This window comes from Anolis carolinensis, chromosome 1, assembly GCF_035594765.1.
Source record: "Anolis carolinensis isolate JA03-04 chromosome 1, rAnoCar3.1.pri, whole genome shotgun sequence".
Lineage (NCBI taxonomy): Eukaryota > Metazoa > Chordata > Lepidosauria > Squamata > Dactyloidae > Anolis > Anolis carolinensis.
In genome coordinates, this window is record NC_085841.1 from 293,198,869 (window position 1) to 293,219,677 (window position 20,809).

Sequence of the window (20,809 nt, forward strand, 5' to 3'; positions counted from 1 at the left end):
TGGGGTTTTTTTAATCTTTAACTGCAACCCAGCTTTTGCACTTTCTTCTTTAACCTTGGTTATAAGGCTCCTCAGCTCCTCCTCGCTTTCAGCCATCAAAGTGGTTTCATCTGCATATCTAAGGCTGCTAATGTTTCTTCCAGCAATTTTAACTCCAGCCTTGGATTCATTAAGCCCGAATTTGCATAATGTGTTCTACATACAAGTTGAATAAGTAGGGTGGGAGTATACAGCCCTGCCGTACTCCTTCCCCAAACTTGAACCAGTCTATTGTTCCGTGGTCTGTTCTTACTGTTGCTACTTGGTTGTTATACAGATTTCTCAGGAAACAGACAAGGTGAATAGGTATCCCCATACCACCAAGAACTTGCAGCTTACTACATTTTAATGCTTGTATTTATGTTTGCTCTTCTAGAAAAACTTTATTCTAATGGGGTTCATACCCTTTTCTATGGTAGGTGATAGAATGATAGTATATGGTAGGTGATGGAATGATAGTAGATAGGTAGTATTTATTCTTATCTTAGTTAATAATAGCATATGTTTCAAACATATTTTCCAAGTTCCAAGTTCAACATTTCTTTGTACACGTGCATTTGCTGCTTTAAGGGAGGTAGGCAGTGCAATATGATTCAGAACATATTCTAGCAAGGCCTAGACCAGGGGTCCTCAAACTTTTGAAGTGGAGGGCCGGTTCATGGTGTCTCAGACTCTTGAAGGGCCGAATTATCATTTGAAAAAAAATATGAACAAATTCCTATGCACACTGCACATGTCTTATTTGTAGTGCAAAAAACCCCCAACAACAATTATTTATTTTTTTTATTTACTACATTTATATCCACACCCTCTCTCACCCCGAAGGGGAGTCAGAGTGGCTTACAAGTTGTATGTACATACAATATATTATATTATTAGCATAGCACAATATTAGCATTATATATTACTATATTGTACTATACCACTATACGGTAATATTATTAGTAATATTAAATTTAATATATAATGTATAATTAATATTATATTGTATTATTATTAGTATTATTATATTGTATGACATTATAATATTATTAACAATATAATATGTATACACAATATATTATATTATTACCATAGCACAATATTGGTAAATGAAAGAACAATACAATATTTAAAAATAAAAACAATTTTAACCAACATAAACCTATCAGGATTTCAATGGGAAGTGTGGGCCTGCTTCTGGCCAATGAGATAGTCAAGTTAAGTAGGATTGTTATTGTTGTGTGCCTTCAAGTAGTTTCAGACTTTGGGTGAGCCTAAGTCTAAAACTGAGGGCGGGGGGCAGGTAAATGACCTTGGAGGGCCGCATCCGACCCCCGGGGCTTAGTTTGGGGACCCCTGGCCTAGACTGTTCTGAAGAGCTTGTTTGAATACTCTTCCATGTCAAATCTTCTTAACCATGAAAAAAATGAACCTATTAAGAAATGAGATAATGTATGTATGGAGACCTAGAAAATCCTACTATAAAAGAACACTGGTTTATTTAAAACTCTGAAGGAACCAAGAATCAGTGTCTTAAGTTCCAAAAATATAAAATGTTCACTTAAAACACTGTATTGATTTATCTACTACAGCAAGACTGCTGAATGTGATCACAAAACTCATTGTAACCACATATTTGTACTCATTGTTGTGTTTGATTTAAAATTTGGAGTCTCTAAAAGTATTTCTCACTATGAATTTTCCACTGCTAGAGGTGGAGCAACACAGCAGTAACTCTCGGGCAATTTATTTTCTCTTTCACTCAGAAAGATTACTCCCTATTTTTGAGTTGCCCTTGGATCCTGCTTTGAAAATATATGTTTGCTGGTGTGCAAGTGACACTTAATTGATACATCTCATTTTCGGTTCTATAATGCCAGCAACAAACTAATGCAGCTGCAGAGTCCATACCATAAACAAATTGTACTGCTTTATTTTTGAAAAATACTAAATCAGTTTAAAAGTTACAGCAACTGGACCTACGAATTTTAACAGGGTTTCTTAGACAAGGAATATTCAGTGGTGGTTTTGCTAACTTCTTCCTCTGAAATGCAGCCTACAGCACTTGGTATTTGTTGACGGTCCCCCATCCAAGTACTAGCCAGGGCTGACTCTGCTTAGCCTCAGAGATTAGATGTGATTTGGTGCCTTTAGGATGTTTAGGCATTGCACCTGAAAGATACTCTCCTGCAAATTTGCGTGGCTCAAAGCTAGTTGTGGCATGTACTCTGCAAAAGTGGAGGTCTGGAAGAAACTGGAAAACTTCCATCTCTATTCCCTCCCAGATCTTTCCTATTTTACCAAATGGAAAAATAAAAAGATGTAGGTGTGCAACTGAAGAAAAGTAGAAGTTCTGTGGGTATTTTTTTACATAAGCAAAATTATTTTAAAGACAGGTATTGGGTATACTACCCATTTTACACAAAAAAAATCTAAGGCTACAGTCATAAAATTCATGTGCTGTCCTGGCAGCACATCTTGTTGGCCTTTGGGGAGGTAGCTTTATTTATTTATTTATTTACAGTATTTATATTCCGCCCTTCTCACCCCAAAGGGGACCCAGGGCGGATCACATTACACATATAAGGCAAACATTCAATGCCTTTAACATAGAACAAAGACAAGACAAACATAGGCTCCGAGCTGGCCTCGAACTCATGACCTCTTGGTCAGAGTAATTTGTTACAGCTGGCTGCAGCTGGCTGGCTGCTCACCAGCCTGTGCCACAGCCCGGGCCTTTCATCTGGGGGAGATAGTCTGGAATTGTGCAATGGTATTGTCCTTGTTTGGCTGATCCAGTAGGGTTTCTGTTGCATGGAAATCTATGCATGCTGAAATAACAAATAATAGGGGGTAGTGGAGTAAGGAAAAGGATAGTCAGACATTGGATCGTGTCAATTACATTGTTCAATTTTTCCTTATACAGGAATGAAAGTGGCCTATAAATTGTAGTTTAAAATGATTCATACAAAAGCTTTTTTTTTTAAGTGACACTTCAGCCACATAAATTATAAGCCAAAATTCTGCTTGATTCGTAAGTGAATCAAAAGTGAATTGTGAAATCCAGCTAATTGGAACCAGATGCAAAATAGAGAAAGAAGCACAGAATTTTCAAATAAGATATTTCAGAGAATGTGGATAGCCGACAGAGTTCATTTTAGTGCTACAGCTAGACCTCACAACCCTACCCTAGTTCCCTCTTGGTTTTCTTGATTTAGCAACCAAATTAAGGATAGAAAACTGTGTTCATTTTTGTTTTTTTTATTGATAATTGGAAGAAAGAAACCCTTGCAGATGTTTCTGAAATAATTCTGAGATCATCTAGTAGAACTACATTTGGCTCGTCAATGTTTTCCAACATAACAAATACATAAAGGGTCTTCAAAAGTTTCCACACTTATATTTTTATTGGAAATGGTGAGGATGGGAGGAATAGTAATTGGTGGTGCCTGAGAGTGTCATGTAACACTGGGAAGCTGGTTGACCAGTTTAGTATAATAATTGTCACACTGTGGTGAAGATGGCTGCAAAACCTATAAATTGCACCAAAGAACAACACATTCTGACATACACTTTTTGTGGATGGAAGGTATGCTGGGAGCACAAATTCGTCTCCACATATGTACTCAGTATGGGGATAAAGTTCTCTCCCACAGAGTCATATATGAGTGGATTGAAATTTATTTATTTATTTATTTACAGTATTTATACTCTGCCCTTCTCACCCCAAACGGGATTTAGGGCGGATCACAATGTACATATACATGGCAAACATTCAATGCCATTAGACATACGACATACACAGACAAAGACACAGAGGCTATTTAACATTTTCCAGCTTCTGGCTTCATGAGGGTATGCTTGATTCCGGCCACAGGTGGAGCTACTGCTTCATCATCCACTGTGACACCGAGTCCTTGATGGCTGCTGGACATTTTTATGGTGACGTAAATTAGTTAAATTAACCTCCCCACATAAGCGGTCCCTAAATTTTCCTACTTGACAGATGCAACTGTCTTTCGGGTTGCTTAGGTAAACAACGAGCTAGGCTATTTAATGGTCAGGCACTCAATCCGACCCAGGCTTTGAACTCATGACCTCTTGGTCAGTAGTGATTTATTGCAGCTGGCTACTAACCAGCTGTATTCAGAGTAAATATCCTGAAGAGAGTAAATTCTCTAAAGATAAGTTCACTTTCTAATGAAGGTTTGGGATATAGGCTATACAATAAATCTATTTTCTGTCTCTCGCTCTCTAATTATCTCTTTCTCTGTACTGTTAGTTTATGAGTGATATATGCCATAGTCAGAAAATCACAGGTGTGTGTTTGATATGAATTTGATCACAAATTTGAAGGGACTATGTACAGGAAAGGAGTGAAAACTATGATTTTGAAATAGGAGTGAGAGAAATAATTTCTCATTTACTGTTGAACACATTTCGTTATCATACTCTCTCCCACTTTAATCATCCTCTGCAATTCAGATGGGTGCTTTCAAGTTGTAACCTTGGGGTATGTGCTACTGAGCAGCTTAAGAAAGACTTCATGATACAAAACGCTTATTTCTCAAGCTTGATATTCATTGTGAAAGGATTTACCCTGCAAGTAGGGTATATATTCAGTAAGTGAGAAAATATAAATAAATCTACATTGAGAATTGTATTCCATTTCAACTGGCCCAAGAGAGAGAAAACCATTTGCAGTAGAATGAGCCAATCTGCCTGTTGCTGCTAAAAGCTGAAATTTAGGTAGATGATATTGTAATTTCACAGGTTTGTTTCCATTTCACAGTTCATCACTCACACACTAAGTATCTGAAATGTGTACTTCTGAATTAATTTCTAGCTGTGACTTTAGACTACGAAGGAACAGAAAACTGTCAAAGATGCCAGAAGCTATGCAGAACATACTGTGATTAGGAGATTGGAAAAGATTTATGATGAGCTTGGAAGTTGATGGAATAATAAAAAGTGAACCAATGCCACTATTTTGTCTTTTCAAAGAATACTTTTTTAAGGAGGATATCTTGTTACTGATGTATCATTAGTGTATCTTGTCCACAGAACAATGTAGTAATGATTGGTATGTTATTTAAGCGCCCCCTTCAAGTCTTCCTATCACTTGTCATTTTTCTGTGATACCTAAGTCTTATTTTTCTGTAACATTTTCTGCAACAGTTAATTCAGAGATGAGCAAGCTATGTTTTCTCTGCTTTTCCCCTGCTAGATCTAGTGGCAAAAGGGTACCAGAACCAGATGGAGTTAGCTGTTGTGTCCTTTGATGATTCCATGGGGTGATCTGCAAGTATTGGTGCAAGATTATCTCTGATCAACAAACCGTGTAGATCATGAAACCACATTGAAATATTTAGTTGCACTAGTTAGCATGTGTTGTATTATTTTTAGGTGTAATTTTTGTCCCATTTTGCACAAGTATCCAAACCAATCAAACTCCCAGTTGCTGTTTCCATTCTTCCAACACTGGTCTGAAGAACTTTCAGCTAAACTAAGATTTAAAAATGACATGTAGCAGAAATGGAAAAAGGGAGAAATCACCAAAGAAGAATTCAAATATGTGGGAAGAATGTGAGAAGAGCCAAAGCATAGAATGACCTCAGACTAAAAAGGTTAAAAACAATAAGGACTTTCTTGGTTCTGTTTGTAGTAAAAGGAAGATCAAGGAAATAGTATGGCCACTTCATGGAGAAGTTTGTGAAGTGCAGACAAGGAACAGAGAGAAGGCAGAACTACTCAATACCTTCTTTGACTCTGTTTTCTTCCAAAAGGAAAACAATACTCAACATTGGAGAAAAATGATGCAGAAGGGAAAATGCAGCACAGAATAGGTAAAGAGATAGTTCCTGAATACTCTAAATCAATATAGGTTCAAGAGCAAGATTAATTACATATTAATTATTATTGAAAGAATGGACAGAAGTAATCTCAGAGAATTCCTGGATAACAAAAGAGGTCCATGTAGACTGAAAGCTGGTAAATGTCCCAATTTTCAAGGTGGGGGTAGGGATGAGGACCCAATCATCCAGTTAACCTTCTTCAATACCAGGAAATATTAAAGCCTAGCTCATTAAACAGTCTGTGAGCACTTATGCCATACTCATTTAAAGTCAACATGGGTTTCCTCAAAAACAAGTCATGCATATTGACTATCTCTTTTTTGGGTTGCTGTGAGTTTTTTCGGCTTTGTTCTAGCAGCATTTTCTCCTAACATTTGGCCTGCATCTGTGGCAGGCATCTTCAGAGGTTCAGTTAGCAGTGAAGCAAGTGAAGTGCATACCTGTGGAATGTCCAAGGTGGGAGAAAGAACTCTTGTCTGTTTAAAGCAAGTTTGAATGTTGCAGTTAGCAAGCTTGAATTATCATTTGAGTAGCCATGAAATTTGCAAAGTCAACTGAGGGTATCTGCATAGAGGTTGCCTGGCCTTTGTCACCTGGAGGTATCCTCTGTTAACTCGCCATTGATTGCTCGTTTTTTGGAGTTCTCCTGTTTCTGAGTAGTGTCCATTATTGTCAGGACCCTGGCTGCAGAGCACCAATAACCTTACACAGAGGCCAGTCTCTATCTAATATCTTTATTAAAGAAATATATAAAATCAATAAAAACAAGTGAAGAATATAGTTCAGAAGCAGACCTTTCAGATGAGGTCAAATATAGTCCAGAAATGTATTGTCCAATATAAGATATTAGAGTTCAAAGTTTTAATCCACTTGACCGAAACACACACTTTGCCAAGCAATAGTGTGGGGAAATAACAGTCTTTAAAGTCCAATGAAGCTTGACAACAAGGCTGGAAATAAACTTGATTCTTGACTAGATCCGTGACTGGAGGCAAGACGAACATGAAGAATGAACAGAGTCCGTGGTAAAACCGTGAGACAAGGCAAGGCCTGAAGCTAGATCCGGAAAGCAAGGAACTGGGATTACGAAGTCCACACACGATCTCTCTCCTCAAGCTGATCAATTGACTCCGCAAAGAAACCCTCGCGCCAAACACCTATATTGGGTCTCGTTTTCCCGCCAACAGAACTCTTTCCCTAGAGAACGAGAAGCGAAACCCAACTCTGACCAGATGTGTGACTTCTTAGAATTTCCCAAGGGAAGCAGGCCTAATCAGCTTGATGTTTGGCAGCTAAGCGTAAACTCCTCCGTTGGGCCTCTCTGGCTCCCCTTTCTCTGGAATAAGATTCTTTTCTGGGAAACGGTGGGGAGTTCTGCCCAAGGCCTGTTTGGCTGAATTCTTGAGGGCAAACATCAACATCCTGCAGGTGAAGAGACTCCGGCTCTTGCTGAACCGGCGAAAACCCCATGTTTTCCTCTTCGTCTGCCACAATAGTACTAGAAACAGGACTACAAGGCCCATGAGTCATCACACTATCCCCGCCCTCAAGGCCCCCCTCAAACAGGGCCCCTCTCCTCGAGTCGCGGGGCCGCGGCTTGGTAGGGTAGGCCTGATGGAAGCAGTGGACTAAGTCGGGGGCATGGACTGTGGAAGCATCTTCCCTGGAGCGTTCTTCGGGGCCAAAACCCACCCAGTCAATGAGATACTGAAGGCGGCAGTGATGGAAGCGAGAATCCAAAATGTCCTGAACCTCGAATTCCTCCTCTCCGTCCACCAAAACAGGGGCGGGGGCCGGCCAGCTCGCATCGGGGCATACACCATCCGCCGGAAGGAGCAGGGAACAATGGAACACCGGATGAATGCGCATGGAGCGCGGGAGTTGGAGTTTGAAAGTCACGGGTTAAGTTGCGCCACCACTGGGTAGGGACCAATGAAACGGGCATCTAACTTCCGGCAGGGACGGTGGGAGGGCAAAAAGCGAGTGGACAACAGAACCCAATCTCCTACCTTGATCTCGGGGCCTGGTTGGCGATGACCGTCAGCGTGGCGTTTATAGTCTTCCTTGGCTTGATCCAGTTGCTGGTGCAAGAGTTGTTGCACCGCTGTGAGTTCCTGCAGCCAGTCCTCCGCTGCAGGGACTTCTGAGGTTTCAATGACAGAAGGAAAGAAACGTGGATGGAAACCATAGTTTGCAAAGAACGGGGTTTCTTTAGTTGAAGCCTGGACACCATTGTTGTAAGCAAACTCTGATAGAGGCTATAGGGAAGCCCAATTGTCCTGTTGGTAGTTTACATAACAGCGAAGGTATTGTTCCAAAGTAGCATTGGTGCGCTCAGTTTGCCCATCTGTTTGGGGATGGTGAGCTGAAGATAAACAAGAGTCTATGCCCAATAGTTTTTGTAGTGCTTTCCAGAATCGAGAGGTGAATTGAGATCCACGGTCAGTGACTAAACTCTTGGGCAATCCATGTAGTCGGAAAACATGTTGAAGGAATAAATCTGCAGTCTCTTTGGCCGTGGGGAGACCATCGCAGGGGATGAAATGGGCCAACTTGGTAAAAAGGTCTACCACTACTAGAATCGTGGTGAATCCAAGGGAGGGTGGTAAGTCAGTGATAAAATCCGCGGAAATTATCTCCCATGGGCGAGAAGGAGTGGGAAGGGGATGTAGAAGCCCTGACGGCTTCTCCCTTCGTGTCTTGGAACGCTGACATACAGGACAGGTATTGACATATTTCTCCACATCCTTGCGGATCTTGGGCCACCAGAAATCTCGCAGGATCAAGTGCATGGTTTTAAATAGCCCAAAATGTCCTGCTGGTTTGCTGTCATGACACAAATGAAGTGCTTTTTCTCTGCCGGGACCTGGAGGAATGTAAACATGATTCCTGTAGCATAGTAGCCCGTCCTTAAGTGAGAATGGGAAACGTAGTCCTTGGCGAATCTGTTCTTGAGCCCAGGCATCTGTCTGTTGACTGGCTCTAATTTCTTGAGTGGAAAGGGGTTCCGGGTTAGAGGGAGTTGGTTCAATTGGAGTGGATTTGGTGTTTCCCACCGTGAGTGTGGCAAAGTTTTCGGGTTATAGCAATCGAGATTCTGAGGTCTCTCTGCGTCCTGCAGCATACTCTGGTTTCCGTGATAGAGCATCTGCTTGCTTGGTCTGAGCTGGGGTCACATAATGGATCTGGAAGTCAAAACGTTCAAAGAACAAAGCCCAGCGCTGCTGCCTTTGATTTAACTTTCGTGCGGTCCTTAGGTGCTCTAAATTTCGATGATCAGTATGAACTTCAATGGGAAATTTGGCCCCTTCCAACCAATGTCTCCAATTTTCAAAAGCTGCCTTTATGGCCAAAAGTTCTTTCTCCCAAATAGTGTAATTTCTCTCTGGGGCTGTTAGTTGACGGGAGTAATAGGCACAAGGATGAAGATGTTCTCCCACTGGTTGCATGAGTACAGCAACAATTGCCACATCGGAGGCGTCAGCCTGCACAACAAAAGGGGTTTTAGGATCAGGGTGCTGTAGAATTGGCTGGGTCGTGAATAACTGCTTTAGCCGGTGGAACCCTTTCTCTGCTTGCTCCGTCCAGCGAAAAGGCTGTTTCCCTCGGATGCAGCTGGTGATTGGGTCAGACCAGCGAGCGAAGTCTGGGATGAATTTGCGGTAGTAGTTTGCAAACCCAAAGAAGCGCTGTACTTCCTTCTTGTTGGTTGGCGCCCGCCATTCCAATACTGCTGAAACCTTTGCCGGGTCCATGGAGAGCCCTAGTGGCGAGACGCGGTATCCCAGGAAGTCTACCTCTTGCAGATCAAAGGCGCATTTCTCTAACTTGGCATATAGTCCATGATCCCGCAATCGTTGTAGCACCATTCTGACGTGTTGCTCGTGTTCCGATTGTGATCTAGAATACACCAAAAAATCGTCCAAATATATGATCAAGAACCGATCTAGATAATCCTGAAAGATATCGTTGACAAAATGCTGGAATGTTGCGGGAGCTCCGGATAATCCGTAATTCATGACTAGGGACTCAAATAATCCGAATTTGGTCTGGAAGGCGGTTTTCCATTCGTCCCCTTCTCTTATGCGAACTAGATTGTAAGCCCCGCGGAGATCCAGCTTGGTGTAATTCTTGGCCCCTCGGAGCCGGTCTAATAGGTCCGAGATCAGAGGCAGGGGGTAGCGATTCCGCTTCGTGATATTGTTCAATGCTCTATAGTCCACAACCAAGCGTAGGTCCCCTGACTTCTTTTTCACAAACATCACTGGGGAAGCTGCTGGGGATTGAGAGGGTCTGATGAACCCCTTGCGGAGGTTTGACTCTATGAACTCCCTGAGAGCTTCTTGCTCTGGTTCAGTCAGGGAGTAGAGGTGTCCTCGCGGAATTGGGGCCCCCTCCACCAGGTCAATGGCACAGTTGTAGGGTCTATGTGGGGGTAGTTTCTCGGCTTCCTTTTCATTGAAAACATCCCAAAAGTCCGAATATTTCTTGGGCAAGGTGATGATGGGCTCTGCATCTGTGGCATGGCAGACCTTGGCTACTAGACAATGGTTTTGGCAATATCTTGAGGCGAACTGCAGTTCTCTGTTGGACCAGGAGATGTTTGGGTCGTGGAGTGTCAGCCATGAAATTCCCAAAATCACAGGGAAGTGGGGAACCTTGGTAACGAATAAAGAAATTTCTTCCATGTGTTCCCTTATCCACATTCTGGTGGGTTCAGTCCATTGGCTTACTGGACTGTCTTTAGGGGTCGGCCATCTATGGCCTGCACCACCCGGGCATTCTTGAAATCATGATATTGTAATCCCAGAGAGTCGGCATACTCTCTATCGATGAAATTGTTTGTTGCCCCTGAGTCTATCATGGCATGGATCATGAGGGGTCCTTTTTTCACTGACCACAGCGTGACCACCAGGAGAAATAGGACCCCGGTTTGCGGCTCTTGAGTGGGGTTTTTGACCGGGTTGGCGAGCCTCTCTACGCCCGGTCTCTGGCTTCCCCCGCCGGCTTTGCTCCAGCCGCCTCGGCCGCCTCCGGCTCCACAGAGGACGCCGCCGCCAGGCGGGCGGCGGGCTTCTTTTTGGCTGGACATTCTCTGGCGAAGTGGCCCCCATTCCCGCAGTACCAACACAGATTCAAACGTTGGCGGCGGGCCTTTTCGGCAACATCTAGTCTGGGGCGCACATTGCCCAACTGCATCGGCTCCTCCTCGCTTCCCATGGGGTTTGGGGCTGGCGGTGGGGATCTCCATACTGGACGTGGTTGAACACTGGCAGAAGCGGGAGGTTTCACTCCGGCTCTTCCACTCTGGCCTCGGAGCCACTGTTTTTTGTTGGCAAGCAGGGCTTCGGCTCGCAAACACTGGTTGATGAGTCTCTCAAGAGTCCCTGGGGGATCCACCTTAGAGATTTCTTCCTGCATCTCGATGTTGAGGCCCTCGCGAAACTGTCCTCTGAGGGCTATATCGTTCCAGCCGGTGCTCTGAGCCAGCACCCGGAACTCGGCTATGTACCGGGACAACGGCCTGTCCCCTTGGAAGAGACGCCGGAGTTTATGGCCGGCTGCCTCCTCGTCGTCCTCGATCCCCCAGGTCTTTCTAAGGTGGTTCAAGAAATTTTGCACGGTGCTTAGATGCGTGGAACCCGCATCATATAGTGCCGTCGCCCAAGTGGCCGCAGGCCCATCTAGGAGACTGTAGATCCACGCCACTTTGACATCTTCTTGGGGAAACTCGGCTTGGCGGGCTTCTAAGTACGCCTGGCACTGGCGACGGAAAACATGAACCTTGGAGGCTTCTCCAGAAAACTTGGTTGGTAGCGCTAGGGCAGGGAGACGGGCTCTGCGTTCCTTCAAGCCCCGTATTTCTCCCTCCTGCGTTCGGAGTGTGTCCCGGATTCGATTGAATTCATCTTGGGAAATGGTGTAACTGGGTGGTTGAGCCTCCGCTCCGGTTCCTGTAGACATCCTGGCCTTAGGTTGTTTGGTGCTTAAGGTGGCGGAGTCAAACTGTCAGGACCCTGGCTGCAGAGCACCAATAACCTTACACGGAGGCCAGTCTCTATCTAATATCTTTATTAAAGAAATATATAAAATCAATAAAAACAAGTGAAGAATATAGTTCAGAAGCAGACCTTTCAGATGAGGTCAAATATAGTCCAGAAATGTATTGTCCAATATAAGATATTAGAGTTCAAAGTTTTAATCCACTTGACCGAAACACACACTTTGCCAAGCAATAGTGTGGGGAAATAACAGAGTCTTTAAAGTCCAATGAAGCTTGACAACAAGGCTGGAAATAAACTTGATTCTTGACTAGATCCGTGACTGGAGGCAAGACGAACATGAAGCATGAACAGAGTCCGTGGTAAAACCGTGAGACAAGGCAAGGCTTGAAGCTAGATCCGGAAAGCAAGGAACTGGGATTACGAAGTCCACACACGATCTCTCTCCTCAAGCTGATCAATTGACTCCGCAAAGAAACCCTCGCGCCAAACACCTATATTGGGTCTCGTTTTCCCGCCAACAGAACTCTTTCCCTAGAGAACGAGAAGCGAAACTCAACTCTGTCCAGATGTGTGACTCCTTAGAATTTCCCAAGGGAAGCAGGCCTAATCAGCTTGATGTTTGGCAGCTAAGCGTAAACTCCTCCGTTGGGCCTCTCTGGCTCCCCTTTCTCTGGAATAAGATTCTTTTCTGGGAAACGGTGGGGAGTTCTGCCCAAGGCCTGTTTGGCTGAATTCTTGAGGGCAAACATCAACATCCTGCAGGTGAAGAGACTCCGGCTCTTTCTGAACCAGCGAAAACCCCATGTTTTCCTCTTCGTCTGCCACAATAGTACTAGAAACAGGACTACAAGGCCCATGAGTCATCACAATTATTTGCTGTCTTTATTCTGGTGTTTTTAATACTGGTAACCAGATTTTGTTCATTTTCATGGTTTCCCCCTTTTTGTTGAAATTGTTCACGTGTTGTGGATTTTAATGGCTTTTCTGTGTAGTCTGACATAATGGTTGTCAGAGTGGTCCAAAATTTCTGTGTTCTCAAATAATATTATATGTCCATGTTGGTTTATCGGCTGCTCTGCTACAGTTTATCATATCATGTGCTCTTTATCAGCTTCCCTATGCGGTCAGTGGTTCCTTTGATGTATGATCATTTTAAAAATCAGACAACTCTTAGATCCCACAACATACAAAAAACTAAAGCAGGACCCAACTAACAAAATCACCAGAAAAAACAACACTTTGATTAAGAACTCCTCAATTAATTTTAATATGCACCAATATCTATGCAAATTGGAAATCCTCCCTCCTAGGCTTTATGGACTCCCAAAAATCCATAAGGACTCCACTCCGCTAGTAAAATGTGGGATTGACAATACTACTGCTTGATGGATTGGGAATTGGTTAACTTGGGAACTGGGCGCTTACCAATAGCACCTCTTTATCATGGAGAGAAGTAACAAGTGAAGTGCCACAGAGTTTTGTACTGGATCCAGTGCTATTCAACATCTTTATTATGATGAAATTGTCTGTATGATGAAATAGAATGCATGTTTATCAAATTTGCAGATGACACCAAATTAGATGGGCAGCTAAGAAGAAAATCAGAACTTATTTTATTTATTGTTCTTGAGTTTATCTGTTGTTTGTGTTATTGGCATTGAATGTTTTATTGGAAATTGCCCTGAGTCCTCCAGGGGAGATAGGGTGGGGTATAAATAAAGTATTATTATTATTATTATTATTATTATTATTATTATTATTATTATTTAATAGATTAGAGAGCTGGACCAAAATGAATTTAAACAGGGAGAAATGTATGGTACTTAGGCAGAAAAATGAAATATACGGACATAGAATGGTACTGGTTTGAAAGCAGTACATGTGAAAAGGATCTAGAAGTTTGAGTAGACCACAGGCTGAACACGAGCCAATGAAAAAGCCAATGTGATTCTAGGCTGCATCAAGAGGAGTATTAGCATCTAGATCGAAGGAAATTGTATTACCACTCTACTCTGATTTGGTCACACTTGGAATACTTTGTCCATTTCTGGGCACCATAGTTCAAGAAGGCTATTGACCAGCTGAAACATGTCCAGAAGAACAGTGGTAAAAGATTTGGAAGGCAAATCTTATGTGGAACAGCTTAGAGAAATGGGTATGTTAACCTTGAGAAGATAAGGTTAATTGGGGACATGATAAACATGATTAAATATTTGAAAGGATATTTCAAAAGATAATTTTTGCCTCAGCAAAAAAGTACAATTCTTGAGTCATTCCGACAGATTCACAAACCACATTTCCTGTTCGCCACAATGGGTTATTCCCTATTACCACAACATGTCTCTTCTGAGGATTGGCAGGAACCATTCCATGTGTTGAATCTTCCAAAGACACCTGAAGACTGACACTGTAGCTTTTATTGCTGTTCCTTTTGATGCTTTCTGTAATGGGATTTTCCCCACATTTCACTGAAAAAGCAGCTTAAGTATGTATAAGTTCATCAGTATGGAATAAGATCTTACTTCCATTTCCTATGAAATTGGCATAATATTGGTGAAAAGGGCTCTCCTCTGGTTAGGCAGAAATGCTTATGTGCATCCTATCACTTTTTTTTTTTACTATAGTAAGCCAATGGCTAAGCCCAGAGCTAGAACAAGATTAAGCTTAGTAAACTATTTTCTTTTTCTTGAAATTCTGGTATCCTAGTCACATGATTACAGCATACACTCTCAGAACAGCATTACTCGGTTACTTACAGGATAGTCTCTTACTATGATTTGTGCACAGCCCCTCTGTTATCCCAAGTTGTTTTCTGGTTTATGTGCAAGTTGTAATGTTCAGCAGTGTTTACAGCCAAGATTTCACTCCACAGAATGTATAAATGCAATCATGTTCAGACTCTTCTTTCTTCTCCCTCTTAAATTCCAAATGAGAAGGGTGTTTATGTGAGTCCTATTGAACACAGGGGATTTATTTCTGAGTGAAAGAAACAATCTCACTCTTTTCTTTTTAATCTTTCTCTTTTCAAAAGGAAATCACACTTAATTGAGAGGTACTCCATCACATCAGCCCATCTCTCTGCTTTCGTTTCATATATACTCTTCCCAGAGTATCCTCTGGGTTGCATGTAGAATAGTCAGTTCAAGGAACAATATCCCACATCCTTCTGGCTGCCTTTTTCATGGATAATGTCAGAAGAGTTATTGCAAGTTGGATGCTGAGACTTCAGGCAGATTGGATTGCATAACCCATCTATTGACTTGCAGAGTTGGCTGTGATCTCTGATTAACTGCCAGGAAGGCCTCTGCTCCACTATTAACCTCAAGGTTGGGAGCCCTGTCAGAAAAACGGACTCTTCTGAAATGGCAGGATGAGATATACCCATAACCACACTTAGATGATGGACTGCTAGTGGGAAATAGTCATCAAAGAGTATTCCTATGTTCAACAAGACAAATGGAAGTTATTGGATTTGTTTTTAAGAACCAGATTTACATTATTACTTGGGAATCATATAGATTAAATTTAGAACTGTTGGCAAAACCTGAAATGACTGGAGTACCAAGAAAGCAATAGCCTAGTAATGTGCTATACTGGTGGCTATTTCTCGAAAGTAGGTATCAGCATAACCAACCAAGTAAATGCTGTGTGTAAGTGCCTTCTGTTCTGTACTAAGCATTTCAGATGAGTATCCTGATGAAGAATGTTGTGAAACTGTTGCACTTGTGTCTGATGTAGAGCTCTTTGTTGAGCCATACTTTTTTATTTTTTTCCTCCTACAGCAAAAGCCAAATCGAAATGTGGCTCCACCTTCTTTCCCTGTGCAAGTGGAATTCACTGTATCATTGGCCGCTTCCGATGCAATGGTTTTGAGGACTGTCCAGATGGCAGTGATGAAGAAAACTGTAGTAAGTATCTATTATCAGCTTGAAAATAGAGGAATATTCATAGCCCAGGTAATGTTATTGGTTATTACTAATTTCCCAGGCCTAAGTTCAGAGTCTAAACTCTTGTTGTCTTATTTAAAACATTTTAAAAACTTTTGTAGATTTAAACTCAAATAATTCCATAGAACAATGAAGTCTACATTATCCAAATAATGTACCTCTTTTGGGACTGTAATTTAACTTACCTCTTATTCTCCATTTTTGTAAAGACCACTTTTTTTTGTAAGTGTTAGGATCAGAACTTCTGGTAACATGTGGATTTCAGAATGGAAACTCCATAAGCGTTAACCTATTTCTTTACAAGAAAAATGCCATGGTACAAAAGAAATGCATGCTGTGTATAGTTCCATTTTAAAGGGGGTCATTTATTTTTGTCACATATTCCTTAAGGATTAATTTGCTATGATATTCCAAATTAGCATGCATCCTTTTTTCTCTTATCTACCTCTGTTGGTTTATAATCTTCTTTACCGTTGCCTTATGCAGATTAGTTTTTCCAGACGTTTTAGACTATAAATTTCAGGATTGCCTACAGTGGGAGCGGCTTTCTCAGATTCAGGAAGGCACCGACTTTGGGGAGGCTGCCCTACCTTCACATTCTCCTATTTATGTATTTATTTATTTCTGCCAAAACTGGTATTCAAAGTAGTTAAGAACAATAAAATCCAAATACAGGTTGTCCCCAAGGTACAAACAAGATAGGTTCTGTAGGTTTGTTCTTAAATTGAATTTGTATGTAAATTGGAACAGCTACATTTTTAAAAATTGTAACTCCAGCCAAGAATTTTTATTTATTTTTTTTAGTTTTGGATATTATAGGGAAGTGTTAACACTCTGTGGTGTTTGTTTGGCAGTCTGTGCCCCTGTTCAGAAGATTTCACCTCACTTTCTGTCCCTTCAATAATTGGACTTTGAAAAAATTGGCTTGTTGTGGAAACAAAGATTGGTGATAAAGCTTTAGCTAAGACATCTTTTCCCCATGATAACTCTTTTCAGGACTGAATTTCCCTTCTAAGGGGTGATTGCTCTCACTTTCTGTTGTCTCAGCCTCATTCTTAACTACGAGTAATTTGTAAGTCAGATGTCTGTATCTCGAGAACTACCAGTAAAAGAAAATACAGTTTGAAATGAAAACAGATTTAAAACACAACCTTAAGAAAGAAACAATAGCTCCCTTCAGCTATAACCAAGCACAGCTACTAAAGACACATCAGAATAAAAATATTTACCTGATGGCAGAAGGATAATAGAATTGGATCTCCATCAGCGGAGAGTTTTAGACCTTGGAAGTTGCCAGCAAGCGAAAGCTTCTCTTGTGTCTCCATCAAAGGTTGATGACACAGAAACTGGATCTACACAGCCATATAATGCTGTTTGAAAGGTGCTTCCTATCAGTCTTAAAAGCATGGCACGCTTGTAAAGGAGAGTACTTTTTTCAAATACTCTGTTCCCAATTGTTAACTGGACTGGACTGGGCTTGCCTTATATTTTCAATCTGTTTTTGTGCCTTAATTGATGGCAGCACCATCTAATGGACAAAGAGTGGTAATACCGTTCTATTTAACAGAAGAATAATTGAAATGTACAAGTGTACAAATGAGACATCTGAAAAGTAGTCAAACCACAGCATCCAGCAGTCACTAGTGCTTCTATAATAAGCCCAGCATTGAACTTAGAATATCATTTCAGCAATGAAGCGAAAAACTAAGATTAAATGGTTGGAAATCCTAAAACAAATGGAACTTATAAATGTAATGCTTACAGCGGTTGACAACAAACTGGAACAAATAAACATTGAACTGAACTGGAAAGCCCTGACCTCTAAAGAACAAGAGATGCACAGAAAAGATAGCAAAAATGTCAACATACAGCCTAAACCAGTGATTCCCAAAGTGGGTGCTACCGCCCCTTGGTGGGCGCTGGAGCGATCCAGGGGGCAGTGATGGCATCTATTATGACATGGGGGCGGGGCCAGCAGAGGGGAGGGGCCTCTTCCCAAGTGCCGGGGACAGGGCTGAGCACCTGAGGCGCTGTTAGGACACACAGGAGGCATAGCTTGAGAAGTGGGCGTGGCTTCGTCCCAAGAGCCCGAGACAGGGCTGAAAATCTATACCTCTCCTGAGGCTCTTGTTGGGACACAGAGGGCGGAGCTAGGGAATGAGGCGGGGCCTCCTTCCAAGAGCCCAAGACAGGGCTGAGCCTCTATACCTCTCCTGAGAGGCCTTTTAGGACTAAAGGGCGGGGCTAGGGGTGGGGGTGGGGCCTCTTCCCAAGAGCGCAAAACAGGGTTGAGCCTCTGTATACCTTCCCTGAGGCGCTTGTTAGAACATGGGGGCGGGGTATAGAGGTTCAGCCCCGTCAGGCACTTGGGAAGAGGCCCCACCCCCTCCTCTAGCCCCTCCCCCTGTGTCCTGGCAGGCGCCGCAGGACAGGGATAAAAGCTCAACCCTGCCTCAGAGCTCGTAACTCCGCCCATCCCAGCCCTGGCCACCCATTTGTGGCCCCGCCCACCACCCCTCACAGCCCTGCATCTTGGACTAAGGGAGAGGTTCAAGCCCGCCCTCTTAAGCAGGAGCCACGCCCACCCTTCTAAGCCACGCCCCCCTTTCCAGGGGGTGCTGAGTCACATTTTTTCTGGAAAGGGGGCAACAGGCCAAATAAGTTTAGGAACCACTGGCCTAAACAGACAAACTCCAACTTGAGAAGGGCTGAATTGAATTGGTCAAGGAAGAGGAAGGAAGAAAATATGAAAAAGGAAGCTAGTTAAGCCTGATAAAAAGAAGGCAGGTAGATGAGGAGAAAAAATGAGAATTAAGAAGAAACAGGTACAGAATAGACCCCGGGTTGGGATCCAGAAACAAGTAATGTGAATCAAACAATTAGGATGTCAAATGTTGGGAGTGAATGCAGAACCAACAGGGAACCCAAGGATGCTACCAAACTTAATCTCCAATATTAATTGGAGAAAACAGAACCTTTTAAAAGCAGATGCAAAAGCAAAGAGAATTCCACAAGATTATGGGTGAATTGAATTAATGAAGAGAAATTGAGTAGTAGAAGGGTAAAGATATATAGTAGATTTAATAGATCTTTGGTTATGGAAAATAGTATTATTGTCACTTGTGTGTGTGTGTGTGTGTGTGTGTGTGTGTATAATGTTGTTTTTCTTGATAGCATTTAAAACAGGGAAGAACAGCAGACTTGCATTGTAAGCTAACAAAAGGGACAAGATTTACAGGAAGACTGTCTAATACTTTTTCTTCTTCGTTGTTGACATTTCTTTGGTAGCACTCACATCAATTTGACCTTTTTATTTATTCACATATGCCATCTCTCAGTAGTCTTTGTGTTCATTTTGCTTTTGTGCTTCTTGAAACTTGGGGAACAAATCCCCACCAGATTGAATGCAATTGGAAAAAGAGGATTTAGGGACAGTGAAATTTACTTTAGGCTATACTTGAATAAACAAGGCTAGGAAGGGTTTGCCAAAATGCAGCTTGAATTCTAATTCTTAGGTCTGGACAAAAGAGAGTGGACAAAAATGACCACATCTGGTTTTTAAAAACAGCTAAATTATGAATCCTAGCTTGAGAGCAAAATAATTAATTCCTGCTTATTTACTTGCTTTATAGCATTCAGTGACCTGGAGTAGATATGGTAGCAGATAGTACTTTAGATGTGGGAGATGTAGTGGTATGCTTAATCTTTTCATTGCCTTTGCCTCCAGCCATGTGGAAAGCCACAGGGCTAGCCTAGACTTTCTCATCACATATAAGTTCTCTGTGTGCCATATATATATGTGGTTATAGATAGAGTGGGGGAAGAGAGGGAGAGCAGGCAAAATCTATTACCGTATTTTTCTTTCTGGCAACCTGAAATGCATACAGCCATTATCTAAGAAACATGAAGACTCAGAAGAGGTGTCAGCCATTAAAACTCATCCCCTCATTTTGTAAAATTGAATTTGTGTAATTTCTTTATACACTGATAAATTCAAGGTTTTCTTTGAGGTATTTTTTTTGGAAGGAATATTTTCAGTTCATAAATACAGAAGGCGTACAAGTGACTATAGACTGGCCTCTTCAGTTTGAATAAATGATTAAACAAGTAACACTGATGATTTATTGTTGGAAGAGAAGTTTCAGATGCAGATCTTTATATAATCTCCTTTTTTTGTTTCTAGGAAGCCCTCCCAACTTTTGGAATTTTATTTTGCAACTGGCCATCAGAACTTGGCAATAATGAAAAAGTATTTCAAAAATTGTGAGGTGTCCTAGTCTACTATGATTTCCTGATATCTTTTAACTGGCATTCCCTCCTCTTTAGCTTGCTTCCTGGAATGTCCTCTCTCTTTGAATTTTCAATTAGAAATTTAACTTGGATGAAAGCCAAAATACAGTCAAATATTGTGGTGCTTAGTATGATGCCCCTAAGATTTATGGCTACTACAAATATAAAGGCTTTCTCCTTTATTATTACACAGCAAAATAAAAAAAAATGTTTTTTCTTGGTGTATTGGTCTTTAGGGGTTATTTGTGGCCCTGATTTGGAAATTTGCATTGGATACACTGCATCAGCTCCAATTTCTTAGATACTGTATGGTTATCATGTTTTTCTATGGGCAAGCAGAGAGTGACTGGTATTTGGCATATATGTTCTGTATCTCAAAAACTAGAGCTGATAAGGGAAAACTGGTATCATTTTTGGAATCAGCAACTCAAATATATCCAGAAACAGATCTAACATGCGGACAGGAAAATGTATGATGGCTAGTGTTATGAATTCCTTGTCTGTCTACTTCTGTTCACAAAAAAAATCCAATTTAGTGAAGAGTATGAAGCAAGAATACTGCCAATAGTAGAGAAACTACTACCCAGCAAAGATGCACACTGCTTCTGATATTGGCAATGATATATAACCCTCCTGATTAGGATTTGGAAGCTTTAATTTCCATGAATGTATATAATCCTCCTTGAAATCT

The 20,809-nt window shown here is 41.7% G+C and overlaps 1 protein-coding gene across 3 annotated transcripts in view; it reads left to right on the plus strand.

Annotated features, from left to right (window-relative positions):
- ldlrad3 (low density lipoprotein receptor class A domain containing 3) overlaps positions 1–20,809 on the plus strand; it is a 245,617-nt gene that overhangs the window by 105,990 nt on the left and 118,818 nt on the right. For all 3 annotated transcript variants that reach the window (XM_062967887.1, XM_008105879.3, XM_008105887.3), the window contains exon 3: positions 15,664–15,789. In XM_062967887.1, the coding sequence (XP_062823957.1) occupies positions 15,664–15,789 (126 nt within the window). The remainder of the gene's footprint in view (positions 1–15,663; positions 15,790–20,809) is intronic.